Raw genomic sequence first — 16,369 nt, 5'->3', positions numbered from 1 at the left:
CTTTCCACAAGATTTTACTAACTTTTAAATGTGATCAATGTTGCTTAATGACTATTCTTTGCCTCAAAAAATTCTTTTGAATCTTTCCATGAAATAGTAACCTATAGCTCCTATTTATATATATATATATATATATTTTTTTTTTTTTTCCCATTGAAACAAAAGGAGGAATTCTTTCTTCTTCAGTTTGGTAGTTTGTTTTTTGAAACAAACGTATGAAAATGGAGAGGGAAAGCATGGAAGAAGGGCTGTTAACAAGCAGGTATCAACCAAACGAAACAAAACCAACTAGCGATGTCGCCGGCAGTGGTGACAGCATTGGCAATCTTAACATGCCATCACCGACAGCTTCGTCGTTGACACCTGTTCTTGTCTTTAGTACGTTTGTTGCTGTCTGTGGCTCTTTCTGTTATGGCTGTGCTGTAAGTTTTTCGTTTTCTTCTCTAAGCTAGGAACTGACTTCTTCTTCTCTGTGATGTTTTTGGGCTTTGAAGAAGAGGAAGTTAATTTGAATTTAGAGTTTTTTGGATTTAAAAGCAATAAAACGGCCACTGTTTTAGCGGTTGCGCTGTCCTCCGCTTTTGAATTATACCTTTTTATTACTTTTTTTTTAAAAGATATTTTACAATTATGTTTTTTTTTTAATTTTTTTTTCTGCAATTCATCTTTTTTTTTTTTGACATTGAAAAACCATGCATTAAACATTTATACTTGTAAAAATGTTAAAACTTTTTTTAAAGTTTAAAATGTTTATTCTGAACAATACATCATTAATATTAACAAGTTTGGTTTGGAGATTAATTACAAACTATAGACATTACATGTATTGCATTAGGATTTTTTTTTATAATATGTTTGGTTATGGTTAATTGGATTGTGAATACTTATGGTTTTAGTTGAATTTATTGTACTTATTCTTATTTTTTTTTTCAAAGATAGAATATGCTGTTAATTCTACTAATAAATTATTTTGGGTTAACGTGAAATCTTATACAAATACATATATCCCAAATCTTCCCGATATGGGAAGGCTTGCCTCACACGAGTTGGAGGTCCAAATCCATTTACCCGGGAAGCCTTAACATGCCATCTTTGATGAGCCCGTAAGAGTGCTTCGGTTGGGCCACACACACGCACAGACATGATTATATTTATTCAGAGACAGACACGTCATTAATTTCAAAATCAATTGTTTTGAGTTAATGCAAATTTTCATATAAACACACGCCCCCAAACCTTCCCCATGTGGGAAGGCTGTACTTATCCTTAATTAGTAACATAGATTATATTTGATAATTAACTTTGATTGAATTGATAAAAATGATCCAACTTGCTTGATCAATCCAGGTTGGTTATTCATCACCTGCAGAGACTGGGATAATAGAAGACTTGGGTCTCTCTGTGGCAGCAGTTAGTACAGTCCTTTTGTTTTTTTTTTCTTTCTTTAAAGTGAAAACTCATGTATCAAATAAACGTCCACTTACTTAAAGCACAAGAAATCTCAAGGTCAGTGTTTGTAGTCTTAACTGGTTACTCTCACAATGACAATGTGCAGTACTCGGTTTTCGGTTCAATAATGACAGTTGGAGGAATGGTAGGTGCAATTTTCAGTGGGAAGATAGCAGATCTTATTGGTCGGAGACATGTAAGTTATTACATGTTTTAATGATGTAATATGAGGTTTCAAGTTCCTCTCAAGTAATGTGTTTATGTACTGTGAGACAGACAATGTGGTTGTCTGAAGTATTCTGCACTGCTGGGTGGCTTTCAATAACATTTGCAAAGGTTAGCTTCCATTTTGAATTCTCCCCTTCCCCGAAGTTAGGCTTTATTTTTTTAGTACTCGAGATTATACCCTGCTCATTAGAACTAAGATTCTAGTACTCTATCAACAAACTACAAGGCTGATGGCAAAGTTAGGCTTCATTTGATTGTTGAATCAAATAACTTATGTTCCAAATCCTGTTTCTTGTTAATATCTCACCCTACAACCATACTGAAGCACCAGAGTCTTGCTAATGAAATTTCTCGTTACTGTACTTCTATGTTTGCTAATTTGTATGAAGATCTTAAAAAGTAAATGTTCAATTCTTGTTGGAAGAGTGCTTTATGGCTGGACATTGGAAGGCTGTCAATCGGCTTTGGAGCTGCGATGATTTGTTATGTGGTAATTGTACTGAGGTTTGCAGTTCATACACAATGAGATGTATTATGACAACTGAACTTTTCACAACAAACAGGTACCTGTTTACATAGCAGAAATAACACCTAAAAGTTACCGGGGTTCGTTTGTATCGGCAAATCAGGTAATACTGAACCATAATTGACAATATGATCTGTCAAGAATCAAGATATCAATAATTATGGATGTGTTTTCCCAATCCTGCAGTTGATGACTACTTCTGGATTTGCACTTGTATATTTCATTGGAACCTTGATTTCTTGGCGTGTCCTGGCCATGATCAGTTTATATCCTTCTGCTCTTCTATTTTTTTCTATTTACTTAGGCCAAAGGTAGTGCTATTGAAGTTCTGTTTTTAGCCAACTCTGTTTTCTTCAGGTGCTATTCCCTCTGTAGTGCAGATAATAGGCTTGTTTTTCATTCCGGAGTCCCCTAGATGGCTGGTGAGTCTAACTCACTAGTCTGGCTAATGCTATGATGCCATTTGAGTCAATAATATTTTGGAGCCAGATCTAAAAGAAATTATGCACTTCATTCTTCATGTATATGCCTAAAAGATGAACACTTCTCCAGGCAAAATTTGGTCGAGAAAAAGAGTTCGAAGCTGCTTTGAAGCGTCTTAGGGGAGAGGACACAGATATTTCTGAAGAAGCAGCTTATATCAGAGTTGCCTTTTAGCTTCGTATCTTGTTACTTTTTTCGTTTTCATTTTTCCCAGGAACATTTTAACCACTTAGCTTCCTTTCTTCTGTAGGATTATATGGAAACTCTTGAGCAACAGACAGAAGCTAGTTTCCTGGAATTGTTCCAGAGGAGATATGCTAATTCACTCATTGTGAGCTCAGAATAACAATAGGTCAATAAACTGTAATCGCCTTTTATGACTTGTCTGATCATTGTACATATGGTTTCTTGGAATTTGCAGGTTGGAGTTGTCCTAATGCTATTGCAACAACTCGGAGGAAACAGTGCTATGGCATATTATGCTAGCAACATATTTGAAGAAGCTGGTAAATTTAGGTCTTCTGCTTTGGTTTCTATATGATTATCTTGTTGTATGCAATAAATCTGTAACATGGAAATAGAAAAAGTGACAACACAGATTCTTGTTTGCAACAGGTGTATCAAGTACCATTGGCCTGCAAGTCTCATCTATTATACAGGCACCTTCTTCTTTTTCCAACTTTCATGAATTGTCAAATTTTACTTCAGCATTTCTGTGACATGTCAAAAATATTTTTCTGCAGATTCCAGTAGCTGTAGTAGGTTTGCTTTTAATGGATAGATCTGGTAGAAGACCACTTCTACTGGTTAGTTTTGCAAAGGATTCATTTTAAGATAGTGAAATTGTTGAAGAAACAAGCCAACATAGTAGTATTCCAATTTGTGCAGGTCTCTGCAAGTGGCATGTGCTTCTCCACCTTCCTTGTAGCACTCTCATTCTGCTTTAAGGTATAACAAAGTTCAATATTTTCTTCAAATGATTGACTGTATTATTATTATTTTTAATGTTTTGCAATTCTCTTTGTGAAAACTTTGATGTCATCAGGAATTCCCCCATCTGAAGGCTCTTACTCCCATCCTAGCACTCACCGGCTCTTTGGTACTTCTGTTTCTCTTACAGGCTGCTTTTAACTTAATGATGAACTTTCCTCTTATTTTGCCAATGGCCATAATCAGGACTAGGATCAGGCTACTCAAGCACACAACAAATGCATTTTTTTTCTTAAAATTGAAATCCTACCTTAGAATAATGATAGACCTGTCAATTTTAAACACAATACAAAAATGATATGATCATATGAAAAAAAAAAAAACCAACACGATTTAAAATTTTAACAAAAATGTTTTGTATTTGATGTGTCAACCCAATAAAATAAATATAAGAATTATCATGTCTAAAGAATGAGTTGAGAAGTAGAACCTGCATGCATACACACAACTAACTATATTCTTCAAACTTTGAGCCAAACTATGTATAAACTGATTCATACTGCAAACTCAGGCCTGTGCTACAGCTTTCACAATAGGCTTGGGAGGAATACCGTGGATTATAATGTCTGAGGTACACGCAGATGAATTTAACATATCAAGGTTGCCCCAATAGCAGGAAACAAGAGATCGATTTGACTAAAACATGTCCATATTCTTTGTCAGATATTTCCCATAAATGTTAAAGCCCAAGCTGGAAGCCTGGTGACTTTTGTCAATTGGTCCACTTCTTGGATTACTACTTACACTTTCAATTTTATGATGGAATGGAGCTCAGCAGGTTTCCTCCATTTCCCTTCTCCAACAGTACTGTAACCAAACCACCGTGACTATTACACTTCTGAACTAAGATACATTGACAATTAACATAATTGCAGGAACATTTTTCTTTTTCTCTGGAGTTGGGGGCTTAACTGTTGTATTCGTCGCCATGCTGGTTCCAGAGACAAAGGGGAGAGCACTGGAGGAAATACAAACATCACTCATTCCTTTTCTGTAATAAAATATTTTGCTCTTGGCATCATCAATGGACCAATATCTAAAAACGATATAGTTTATTTTTCTTATATCTTACATTATTCCCCAAAGGCCAAAACAGATATATATTACTAGAGCAAAAATAATTATAATAAAATTAATTAATTAATTAATTCTTTTTTGTATATTATTTGTGGCACTTTAATTGGAAAAGAATATACTACATAGTAGATTTTTCTTTTTGAAATGGGCTGATGAGATCTGTCAAGAATAGTAAATATTGTAAAGCAAATTTGAAGCCTTTTTCCCAACGTGCATGAAAAGGACTACTGTAAATCCAAAGACAAAATGGAAGAGTTTGTATATTATTTATATATATATATATATATATATATATATCTCCAAAATAATAAACCTGTTACAGCTGACGATCAGAAAAGATACTAAAAATAGATACATCAATAGGAAAACATGGTGAGATGTTAGTGAAGGGTAAGGCAGCTCTATCTTGACAGCTCACAGTTCACGTTGGCACTCTCTTCACCATACTACACCCCCTTTCCACTCCATTTTCTCCCTTTGTTTTCTTTTCTCTTTCTCTATCTTTGGCGTGAGGATGTTATTAATATCCACATCTCCTTCTCTTCTTCACTTTTCTTCTTCATAATCAATAACCAAACCCTGAAACTTTTTTTAATTTCCTTTAAAATTTTTTGTTTTTCCCTAATGACCCTTTTTCTGTCTCCTGTTTCCTTCTTCATCTATGCCTCTCTCTTCCTTTTTGCATTGAAAATGATCTTGCCTTACTGTTGTTCTCAATTCATGTTGAAGTACTTTTGTAAAAAACGTGTTCTCTCTCCTCCTTTTTCCAAATGTGGGTTAGGGTTGATCACCAATGAAACAACAGCTAGTGTTAATCCAAATGTTATTGAGTCCTCATCACTGATACTCAACATTAAACCTATGACACCAACAACATCACTGCCGTCCAAAAAGAAAGACCCTGGTGGGATAGGATTTATAGATGATATGGGTAGTGGGGTTGATGGACTTATGTCATGTACGGAAAGTTTAGGGTTTGAGAGTTGTGATGAAAGAAGGGTTGATGATGGTGGTGATGATGATGAGAATGATGATGATCATCAACATATGGAGTTTTGTGAAGGGGAAAGGGATAGATGGAGAAGGAAAAAGATCGGTGAAGAGAAGAGATCAGAAAGGAATAAGAAGAAGTTTCCACCACCACTTTCTTCATTGAACCAGAATGGTCAGCCTTGTTTTTATCTAAAGCCTGTAAGGAAAAATGGGAAGTTGGAGATAACTGAGGTTAGAATACAAAGACCTGAGATTTTACGTGCTGTCAGGCAAAATGGTCGCTTGAGATTGCATCTTGTTAGCAGTGACGCTTGCCCCAAAATCAATGAAGGAGAAGAAGATGAAGATGGAAACGAAGAGACAAAGCAAGAACAACAAGAACAATTAGAATTCCATTTGCAAGAAGTAGAAGAAGGAGAGAAGAAAGTTGTACAAGTGAGTGGAGAAGGTCGGAGATGTCATGAACTGGTTATGAGCCATCATCATCATGATTATCCTCATAATCATCATCATAATGTCAATGACCATCATAGCTTGCATTTGTTGAGGCAGCCATTTGTAACAACAAGGTGAATGATCAAAGAGATGGCAGCCATGTGTTTCTCTGTTTTTTGGGAAGATCGATGTTGTTGGATTAGTTAATTTGTTTTTGGAGTTGAGCAGAGACAGAAGGTAAGGATGGATGCTGTTTTTTATGCGTACTCATGGGGTATCATTTTTTACGCGTACATATAAGCTTGATTGGTGTTATATGGTTCACAGTTTGGGAATAAAAATTGCAACAGATGTGTATCAAAATTTTCTTTTCTTATTGTTTTTCCTTCGCAGAAATGATCAAATAAAGGATCCATCTATGTTTCAAGTTGGAAGACATTGGTTGGGTTTGATTGGTCTGAGAAGACTTCAGAATGTAGGGCCAAGTTAATTCAGACGTGCTTCCCTCTATAAGATTACATATGCTTGACATTACCTCTAAAAACAACTTACTTGGCATTGATCTGATTCATCAGTCAACTGATGAAAAAAGGAATGGATAGCGACACTTTGTGAAAGCGACCACGGAATTTGGAAGCTAAAATCATGGCTTACAGAAGTACGAAACCTATAAAATTGACATTCAAATGCATATGAAAATTATTTTGAAATTAAAAATAATACTGTCGAGAATCAACCATGGAGGAAAAACATCGGATACAATGGCAGAAATATACAGTAAGCATATAATCTCTCAATTTCAGCATGTAACTTTCCTGCTCTTCTAAGATTACAATCCCAGTGCCATTAACAGAGTTGGAAGAGCTTCAAAGTCTTGCTTTTCACTCGCTTTCTGCTAAATGCACTCAAGTCTTTAACTCAATGTAAATTTGTTCATTTGAGATGTTCAGGCAGCTACATTAATAAAAATATTCTGGGTTCCACTCTGTATGACTTGTACAATATCGTGATTGAAAAATTAGATATTAAGATTAAAAGGTTGCATAGAAATGTACTATTTGAGACAGCGTCAACCAGTGAATGAATGGGTGCTCAAAAGATTGCGGTCGATGCCTTGAATCACATGTCGGATACGGACCAGAGATATGCTTCCCTTTCTGTGGCCCGTTTCTCGTTTAATTTTGTGAACATTTTCTTCTCAAAACCTAAAAGATGCAGAGAAGCTGCTGATTAGCATTTTCCATCATTTTTGACATAGCAAAACTTAATTTGAAATGAGAATGAACCGAAGAATTTTTGAAATCATAGAAATGAATTTTACCATTACTACGATCAACTCCATCCCAATGTCTTCCCGGTCTTATACCATATCGATTTGGTGCAGCATCTAATTTTCTTACTATCCAACTATGTGCAGGAATGTCTTGAGGAATTATGAACCCTGATTCCTTCATCTGCTCAGCATCCCCTAGGTCTCTAAGAACTGGCTTAGAATGCTTTTTCTGCAATATATCATAAAAAAAATATATGTTAACTTAGTGTCAAACTAACCGAAATCTCATTACCATCAAACAAGTAGTTAATTACCTTGACCAAATGTGCCATAGGATCACCCCATCTTAGTCTATCCTTCAACATATTGTCGAGCTCTGAGTCATCCCTGCAAGTAGAAGTTTGTAAATATAAAAATGCAATATGCGGCAAAATTAACGAGAAAATAAAATCTAAATCAAGCAGAAGATAAGGCCATACAAATGCTCAACAAAGGAAGTTCAACAAAGACATCAATAACTTGTAATGTTATACTAGTGAAAGTGGGTATTTTTTTCAATCTCTCCCCTCTTTTTTCCCAACTTAATTCATATTTCAGGGCTGAAACAAAAAAATTAGTTCTCTGTGTTTTCAGGCTCCTTTCAGCTGATATATTCCATTATAATAATAATTGCACCTTGTGGAAGTGGAAATAGAACGAAGAAATAACTCCATGACCTTTCCCTACTGTACAGCAATTTACTTAAGTAATAACATAGGAAATGATTAATGGTAATAACAAAAATAGTGGCAAAGAAATAATTTTATTATTGTGGATATCAAATGCATTTCTCCATAAACATATTTGTCATGCAAAAGAGTTCTCTGAACCCTGTAAGTATCCCATGTAAGGCCACTAGCAGGACTCCCTTGGGGTGCATGCATGCTTATGGTACCGAATTACTCCCCTCAATCATAGGAGACATAATATGGCAAATGATTAAAAGTTTATAACAATGAAGGATAAATGGAGAAATATGCAATGTGCTAATCTACCACTCATTTCCTAACATCACATCCAATTCAAGCTAAAAGAACTACAACTCAAAACATTGTTTAGAATCCGTTATCTTACCTGGTTCGAGCAAATGGTTTATTCTTCTCAAGTTCTAATTCTTGCAACCTAGCTTCAGCTTCTCGCTTTTGGGCTAAGCCTTTGCCCCATTCCAACTCTTTCTCCTAATAAAGAACATAATAGCTGACTATTAATTCTTGCTCTCTAAGAACAAAGTAAATAATAAAGTTCACGTCTACTAGAAATGCAGCATTAGAATTGGCTACAACAATCATGATGAAAAAGAAAGCCAATTATGAACTCTACAGCTAACTTTTCCATCTTGTACCTTGGGCTTATCTTCCCCTTTTTGTTTTGACTTCAGGTACTCTTCCTTTGATATGCGTTCCCCTGCAGCAATTCATGAGGGAAGTGTGAGTCAGGTGAAAGTATACATGCGTTTTCAACTAGATATCACTTAAAATAACTTGTCCTTTACCTTTTGTCTTATCACGATATACAGGTTCAGCACCTCGTCCACTTATAGTTGGATCCATCTCCTTAAACCTGAGAAAACACAAAAATTAAGTGGGAGAAAAACCAAAGAAATTAAATGCAGTGTAGTAACCAAACCAATTAAAAGGATTCACTAATGGAATACAAGTCATGAGGACTTTCCTGAGCTCATAAACAACTACCCCACCCCCCTACGCACACGATTGGCAACTCCAACTACACAATTAGACAATCTAGAGTCAAATTGAAAGTTACATAAGTCAATTCTGAATGTTTGTGTGTTTATGTACTGATATATGCACGCATGCTACCCAAAAGTATTGCCTCTATGATGTTAAAGTAAAATACCAAAGGCACTAATTTTGCTCCTTAGTTTGCATGCAATTCTATATTACACCTAGCCCACAATTCATCAACAAAGGCATTTCACCCATTCATCATGGAAGAACCCATAAGTCCCCTACAACAGGTTACTACAGGAGCAAAGTTTACCTCAAATTCAATGATGTCAGTCAATATTCTTAATGCCACATAGAATAATTACTGCCAACAAAAAGAAGCAGCATCTTCTGCGGCTTGTCTAAAAACAAAATTGATTAAAGTATGCAACTGAACTCAAGTCTGATCATGTATTGATGAGCACCTATAACTTACCCCATTTATATTAACATTCAAGGATGGAAAATGCAGGATGCCAAGAGAGAGAATTTCTGAAAAATGAATTATATCTAGATACTTGAATAGAAGAGGTACCTTAACCAATCATCCTTCTTGGTTTTAGAAATTTCTTCCCGGATTTCACTGCCAGAAATTAAACCAGTTTTTGGTTGCTCCTTCAAAGAAGCAGAACCAGCTGATTCCTTCCTATTTTTCCTTGGAGGAGAGAGATCCGAATCATGAACAATTTCTGATGTTTGAGTACGAGATCTTCTAGGCGGGGGCATATCAGGCTCAGGTGATTGTGTATGGTGGTGTCTCGACCTTTTCCGTGAAAATGACAGATCAGTATCCTTTCTCAAAGGCTTCACCCTGCGTTCTGGTGAAGGGGTGTCATTTCTAACCCTCCGTTTCCGAAGTAGTGACAAATCAGTATGTGCTCTGTTCACTATAGGTTCTGGTGAAGGTGAATCATTCCGAACCCTCCGTTTCCGTGGAGGAGATAAATCAGTACTTTCATTCGAAGCCTTAACTTGAGGTTCTGGTGAGTCAGTCCAAGATACCCTCCCTCGAGGAGGTGATAAATCAGCATCTTCTCTTGATGCCATGCCATTCTGAGCCCTACTTCTTCTTGGTGGCGATAAATCAGATCTAAATCCAGGGGAACGTGGTTTTCTTGGAGGTGACAAATCTTCAACTTCTCTTCCAGAGTTTGAATGCCTCAGCCCAGGTTCTGGAGAAGGCGTGTCATTTTGAGTCCTCAGCCTACGAGGAGGGGAAATATCAGAATTAGGATCCATAACATTCGCAAGTTTAGGAGAAAGCGAAACCCAGCCACTACCATCCTCTGCAATAGCATTGTATCCCCTCCTCAACCTAATTTGTTCCAGCCTTTTCATTCTTTTTACTTCTATATCTTCATCCACTAGCGGCTTCTCATCTAGAAAAAACAATAAAACGCCATAACCAATAACCAACCATTATAATTCATCAAACCCAAAACATAACTAAACAAATAAAAGGAGAAAAACGAAAGGAAAAAACTTGTAAACTAACCAGGTGAATCATTGCCATCCTCGTCTTCTTCGAGTTTAACAGGTTTTTGCCAGACTGGGTCTTCATCGACAACTAAAACGCCTGAGGACTCTGGCTTGGTTATCTTCTTCTTCTTCTTCCTTTCCTTCTTCTGTTCCTCTTCTTCGTTTTTTGTCTCGTACCGTTTTAGATATTCCTTCAGTGAACTAGAAGTTGCCATTGGCTTCCCTGCGCAAATTCAGTGCAATTGTTACTACTATAAGTTTTTTTTTTTCCTATAATTAAGAAAAATAAAAGAAATTTAATTTTTTTAACTAAAATAACACTATAGTATCTAGCATTCTTCATTGAAGCAAAAAATCAAACACCTATCAAGATATAAACTTTGGGAAAATATCAGTAAAGGAAAAAATAAATTAATTTAAATTCGAAGGAATTATTGTTCAAATAGAATGAAATTCAATAAATTACAGATATTGGAAGCGTTATAGATTAATAGAAATCAATGAAAAATAGAAAATTGAGATCATTACAGAGAGAGAGAAAGAATGTACCAAAGCAGTTAGGGTTTTGGGATTTGAAGAACCGATAAAGCTCTCAGCTTGGTTCTTGATTCCAACTAGAAAATCCAAAATTTTCTCAGGAACCAAAGGTGCACTAAGAAAATTGAAGGAAAAGCAAGAGAATGAACCTCGAGAATCAGCAGAAGAACGTTGCTGCTTGAGGCGGCGCGTGTCTTATTGCTTTGCCGTCAAGAATTCTCTTTTAAAATACTAATTTTGTTTTTTTCTTTAATTGTAGCCTTTTTAAGGACAACGGTGTTTTTAAAACAACCTATTGTCCGGTGAAAAAAACATAAAAAATAAAGAATAAAAAATTAATTTAAAATTGTAATATTGGTTTTTATTTGAATTAATTTTTTTTATTTGATTTAGATTAAATTTAAATATTAAATATTTATAATTTTATATATTATTTAAAAAAAATTAAATTAAATCTGATTCAATTCCTTGTAAAAGTCGAAGCCGCAAGCCGGAAGCGGTGTATTCCTCAGATGATTTAAGTGCCAGGCTCAAGTCCAATACCCGCAAATTACATGACCCAAATGGAAGCATGTTGTTTTGGGCCATGGAAGAAGCCCACTGACCAGCCCATTTTCAGGCTTCCAGGCCCAAAATTTTCTTTTGGAATGATATAAAAGAAAAACTTATGGATGTGTGACACATGAAATTAGTTTCGAAGTCTTAACTGTATATTTCGATGGTATTAATTTTAGTTCTCATTTTACTAAAAATTATTGGAAGGATATGGCCAACAATTGTCAAATAATAACTGAAAATGAAACATGTTGAACCATAAATACAAAGTCAAAGGTTCTTCCTTTGTGAGGGCTGCTACATTTAAGCCTAAGTGGATAAGGAGTTGCCAGATTTGACATGTTAAAAAAATTATACCACAACAATGGATATGCATCTCCGTTCTAATCTAATCTTCGTCTGAGTTGTAAGATTCAATCAAATACAACAACAAGATATAAATGATATATTAATATTAATAAATTATTTTAATTTATTAAAATAAAATAAAATAAATTTAATTATTATTAAATCAAATTTGAATAATTTAATTTATTGAATAAATAAAATTTAAGTATTTTAATATTTGATTTGAGTAATTTATAAATTTAATCAAATTTTCAAAATTTAATATATTTTATTATTTTAATTAAAAAATTACTATTTTATCTCTTATATTTTACATATCAATTTAAGTTAAAACTAAAAAAGGCAAAAAAAATTAGAAATCGACAGATTTCGATTTAACCCAATCTTATGATTGATTTTTTTTTAATTAGGTATCGAGTCGAGTGGTACAAAGAAAAATTATGAGTCGGTTATTTTTTAATTAATTATTTAATTATATATAATTTTATATTTATATTAAAAATAATATTTTATTAATTTTAAATCAAATTGTATATGATTTTATATAATATTAAATCAGATTAAATTCAGATATAAAAATAATAAAAATTTTATAAGATCAGATCGGGTTCAGGACGAGTAAAAACTCTCCCTAACCAGATCTGTTGCTATCACTAGTTAAAACAAAAAATTAAATTTAAAATCGAATATAAAAATCAAACTAATTTTTTTAATAAACGAATATAATTAAAAGAGATTATTGATTGCATTGAATGATAAACATGTATTTACAATTATTAACTATCCTAAAATTGATATTCTTAGTAACGAAAGTTGGTTGAATTGATAAGAATCAGAATATTTTATTTGTAAGTTTTAAATTTTATTTTAATTATTTTTTCAACAAGTGATTTGCAAATTCAATATACATTTTAATTGAAACTACACTATATTATGATTTTGAAATGGGATAATCTCTCTTCATTTAAAATGTTTTTATAAAAAAAAATTAGAATTTTTTTCTTTGTGTCTATAAATTTAATATTTAATATTTATAATTTTTTTCGGATATTTCATTTTCAATTATGACACTCTTTATAAAAAAATAATAAAAAAAGTAATTAAAAGATTAAAAAAATTCAAACAATAATACTTACAAAATCAAATATGGAAAAATTTTACTTAAAACTAAAAAAAAAAATTACATTAAATAAAAGGGGCAAAATCCAACTACTCATAAAAAAAGCTATATATATCCTTAACTTTTGAATAAAAAACAAAATTCCAAAATTAAGGTTTACTATACATAGTAAATAAAGAAAGTAGGACCGTTGAAACCTTGCAATAAAAAGCCAACAGTAACAAAGAAGATATTTCTAAATTAAAAAAAAAAAAAAAATCAAACCTTTAGAGGAAAATCAAACCTTTAATTCACATGTTCAACATTCTAACCAATCCCCAAATCCCACATTTCCAGCAAGAATTAGAAAAGAATGCAAGAGAATAACCATAATCGTAACCACCATCAGCACCACAGCTGGAAGCCGTTACCGAAACGCATAATCCTAGTCCGACATGGTGAGTCCGAAGGCAACTTAGACACCTCAGCCTACTCGACAATCCCCGACCACCAGATCTCCTTAACCGAACTAGGCCATGCTCAAGCCCGCCTGGCCGGTTCCCACCTCCGGGACCTCATTTCCTGCCATGGCTCTTCCTCTGATTGGCGGGTCTACTTCTACGTCTCTCCTTACGAGCGCACCCGATCCACTCTACGGGAGATCGGGAAATCGTTTTCCAAGAAAAGGGTGATTGGGGTGAGGGAAGAGTGTAGGATTAGAGAACAGGACTTTGGGAATTTCCAGGTGGAGGAAAGGATGAGAGTTATAAAGGAGACGAGGGAAAAGTTTGGGAGGTTCTTTTATAGGTTCCCGGAAGGTGAATCTGCTGCTGATGTTTTTGATCGTGTTTCCAGTAAGTTCTTGAGTTTTCTTTTGTTTTCTTGAGAAAATTTCCGTTCTTTTTGGTTAAAGGGTTGTTAGGAAATTAAGTTTCTGCTGAGAAAATGGTGATTTGGAAATGAGAAATTGAATAGTTTTTCACTTGTTGTTAAAGTCAAAACTTTTGAAAAAAAAGTTATCTTTTTGGTGGAATTTCCGAGTTCATAGAAGCAATCTCGTCTTTGGTTTCTTTAGTTAGTTAGTCAGTTACTTAGTGTATTAGTTGATTGGAATTGGTTCATGGACATTTGTTAATGGCATTGAAAGTTTTTTCATTGATTGTGAAAGCAGGAAGAAAAGAGAATCAAAGACTAGGAACATCTGTCCGCATCTGTCTGTATTTTTGCTATTGTTGGAAAGAAATGTTTCTGGAAACGATGCCATTAGATAATGGCTTGTTTTGAAACCTTGAAAGCAAACAACTTCTAAATAAAAAATTGGGTTCTGTTTTGAATATAGTAAAGGACTGTTCTGTTTGATTTCTTCCTTGATTATGTATGAGCATAGATTTCTTTGATGTATGCATGTTTGTCTGATCTTAAATCTCTGCACAAAAATGGCGTCTTCAAAATGTTAGTCGAACCTAGGAAATAAGTCAAACAGTTTTTTTTACCGCAAACGTATTATATTAGGTGCCATTTTAGTCAAAATTTTTTATATGGATAATATTCTGGTGGCAGGACATGCTAAAATATTAGGCAATTGTACTTGATGAGTGATTTTAATTCTTCTTATGATGGTTGTGCATGACTATTGAGAGTGACTTTGTGGAAACCATTTGCTAAAATGGTTGGTTGGAGGGCTTGATTTGCCATTTAATACATGTAGAACTTGAGTGAGGTAACAATAATTATGTCACTGGCTTTAGGAGGCTTCAAGTAAGGAAATTAGGATTGAACCAGATGTGACTCTGGCTTTTCAAGTGGATTATGATGGTCAAGTGGTTGTATCTATTGGAAAATGAGACAAAAGGGATGAATCTTTCTTCTTCTTAAATCGTAGTCCTTAGAGAATGGCCCTTGATAATCAAATGGTTTTGATATTTGGTTCATGTAGCTACCAGTAAGAGGTGGCATTTAGTAGGTTTGGGGTTCAAATCTTGGCATCTGCAATCCTTTCTGCTATTCTCAAGTTGCAGCCCGTTTTGTACCAAAAAAAAAAAAAAAAAGGTTTTGATATGCATTTTGGATTAATGAAAGCAATAGTGAAAGAAATATCTTGAATTTTGCAGGTTTTCTTGAATCACTATGGAGAGACATAGACTTAAATAGGCTTCACATTGATCCTACTCAAGACTTTAATCTCATAATAATCTCACACGGTCTGGCCTGCCGGGTGTTTCTAATGAAGTGGTTCAAATGGACAGTTGAGCAATTCGAGCTCTTAAACAATCTTGGCAATTGTGAGATTCGAGTTATGGAGTTGGGACATAGTGGAGAATATAGCTTAGCAATCCATCATACAGATGAAGAGTTGCTAGAATGGGGACTATCTGCAGAAATGATAGAAGATCAGAAATGGCGGATTAATGCCAACAGGGCTGATTCGAATGATCATTCTAGCTGTTATCTTAATTCATTTTTTAACCATCAATTAGACTCAGATGATGAGGATGTCAAAGAAGTTGATATTGACTCATATGATGATACCAAAAAAATGGTTTAGATACTGATTATTAGAATTCAAAAGTTGTGTTGTAGTAATTTCTATTGAAAAGTTCATTCATGTAGATAGATTTAACAAGCAACTCATAATTGACTTATTAATTTTAAATATGACAAGGTGATGTAAGACGGAAATGATATATAAAAAGACGTGAAAGTAATTCGGTTTAAAATTTTAATAAAAATTGTATATGAATTTTATAAAAATAAAAATATATATTTTGTATTCGGTATGTAAATATAAATTGTGATACGATAATTTTATATATATTAGATACGAAATAAACAAATAAAAAATCACGAATGGTCAAATATAATCTTATGTTAGCAAGATCATTATTAATGAAACATTAATATAAGTAAGAAATAAGAAAGTGACTTATGAATATAAATTTTGATAAATAGGTTTATATACAATTGACTTATGAATGGATAGATCTTATCTTTGAATTTATCTAATAATTGTGGACGATGTCATTGGGTACATATATTCAAGATAAAATTAATACTAATATCAACAAAGAGCAAAACAAATATCCTATTTGTTGCTTTAATTTTTTTTTTAAATGAGAAATATCTCCCTGAAA

At 33.9% G+C, this 16,369-nt stretch overlaps 4 protein-coding genes across 6 annotated transcripts; 3 read left to right on the top strand and 1 right to left on the bottom strand.

Annotated features, from left to right (window-relative positions):
• The first annotated feature begins 142 nt into the window (after window positions 1-142).
• LOC111295191 (sugar transporter ERD6-like 5) lies at window positions 143-4,898 on the top strand. Of its 2 annotated transcripts, none has more exons than XM_022888583.2 (18): window positions 143-422; window positions 1,348-1,410; window positions 1,556-1,645; window positions 1,726-1,785; window positions 2,102-2,167; window positions 2,241-2,306; window positions 2,390-2,465; window positions 2,561-2,625; window positions 2,756-2,848; window positions 2,937-3,017; window positions 3,108-3,192; window positions 3,302-3,345; window positions 3,430-3,492; window positions 3,575-3,634; window positions 3,732-3,785; window positions 4,188-4,247; window positions 4,340-4,454; window positions 4,552-4,898. In XM_022888583.2, exons 1-18 carry the CDS (start codon window positions 216-218, stop codon window positions 4,671-4,673), a joined length of 1,470 nt encoding a protein of 489 aa, XP_022744318.2. In that variant the 5' UTR covers window positions 143-215; the 3' UTR covers window positions 4,674-4,898. The 2 variants fall into 2 exon arrangements, with proteins under 2 accessions (XP_022744318.2, XP_089599186.1); XM_089743060.1 differs by having other exon boundaries at window positions 240-378.
• Window positions 4,899-5,145: 247 nt separating this feature from the next.
• LOC111294164 (uncharacterized) lies at window positions 5,146-7,164 on the top strand. The gene has a single exon (XM_022887362.2). The coding sequence runs from the start codon at window positions 5,378-5,380 to the stop codon at window positions 6,317-6,319; it is 942 nt and encodes a 313-aa protein (XP_022743097.2). The 5' UTR covers window positions 5,146-5,377; the 3' UTR covers window positions 6,320-7,164.
• Window positions 6,869-11,540, bottom strand: LOC111294163 (pre-mRNA-splicing factor of RES complex protein). Of its 2 annotated transcripts, XM_022887361.2 has the most exons (10): window positions 11,386-11,493; window positions 11,249-11,313; window positions 10,716-10,922; window positions 9,756-10,599; window positions 8,986-9,053; window positions 8,836-8,897; window positions 8,568-8,671; window positions 7,769-7,841; window positions 7,503-7,683; window positions 6,869-7,386 (listed from the first exon to the last, which is right to left on the bottom strand). In XM_022887361.2, exons 3-10 carry the CDS (start codon window positions 10,912-10,914, stop codon window positions 7,301-7,303), a joined length of 1,617 nt encoding a protein of 538 aa, XP_022743096.2. In that variant the 5' UTR covers window positions 10,915-10,922; window positions 11,249-11,313; window positions 11,386-11,493; the 3' UTR covers window positions 6,869-7,300. The 2 variants fall into 2 exon arrangements, with proteins under 2 accessions (XP_022743096.2, XP_022743095.2); XM_022887360.2 differs by having other exon boundaries at window positions 11,249-11,540.
• A 1,907-nt stretch (window positions 11,541-13,447) lies between these two features.
• On the top strand, window positions 13,448-16,343 carry LOC111295490 (phosphoglycerate mutase-like protein AT74H). The gene is made up of 2 exons (XM_022888993.2): window positions 13,448-14,092; window positions 15,350-16,343. Exons 1-2 carry the CDS (start codon window positions 13,612-13,614, stop codon window positions 15,781-15,783), a joined length of 915 nt encoding a protein of 304 aa, XP_022744728.1. The 5' UTR covers window positions 13,448-13,611; the 3' UTR covers window positions 15,784-16,343.
• Window positions 16,344-16,369: the final 26 nt, after the last annotated feature.

Source organism: Durio zibethinus, chromosome 14 (assembly GCF_047325235.1).
Source record: "Durio zibethinus cultivar Kanyao isolate XHJ-2024 chromosome 14, ASM4732523v1, whole genome shotgun sequence".
Lineage (NCBI taxonomy): Eukaryota > Viridiplantae > Streptophyta > Magnoliopsida > Malvales > Malvaceae > Durio > Durio zibethinus.
Note: the sequence above shows the minus strand (reverse complement) of the source record. Positions and strands in the feature narration are given on the sequence as shown.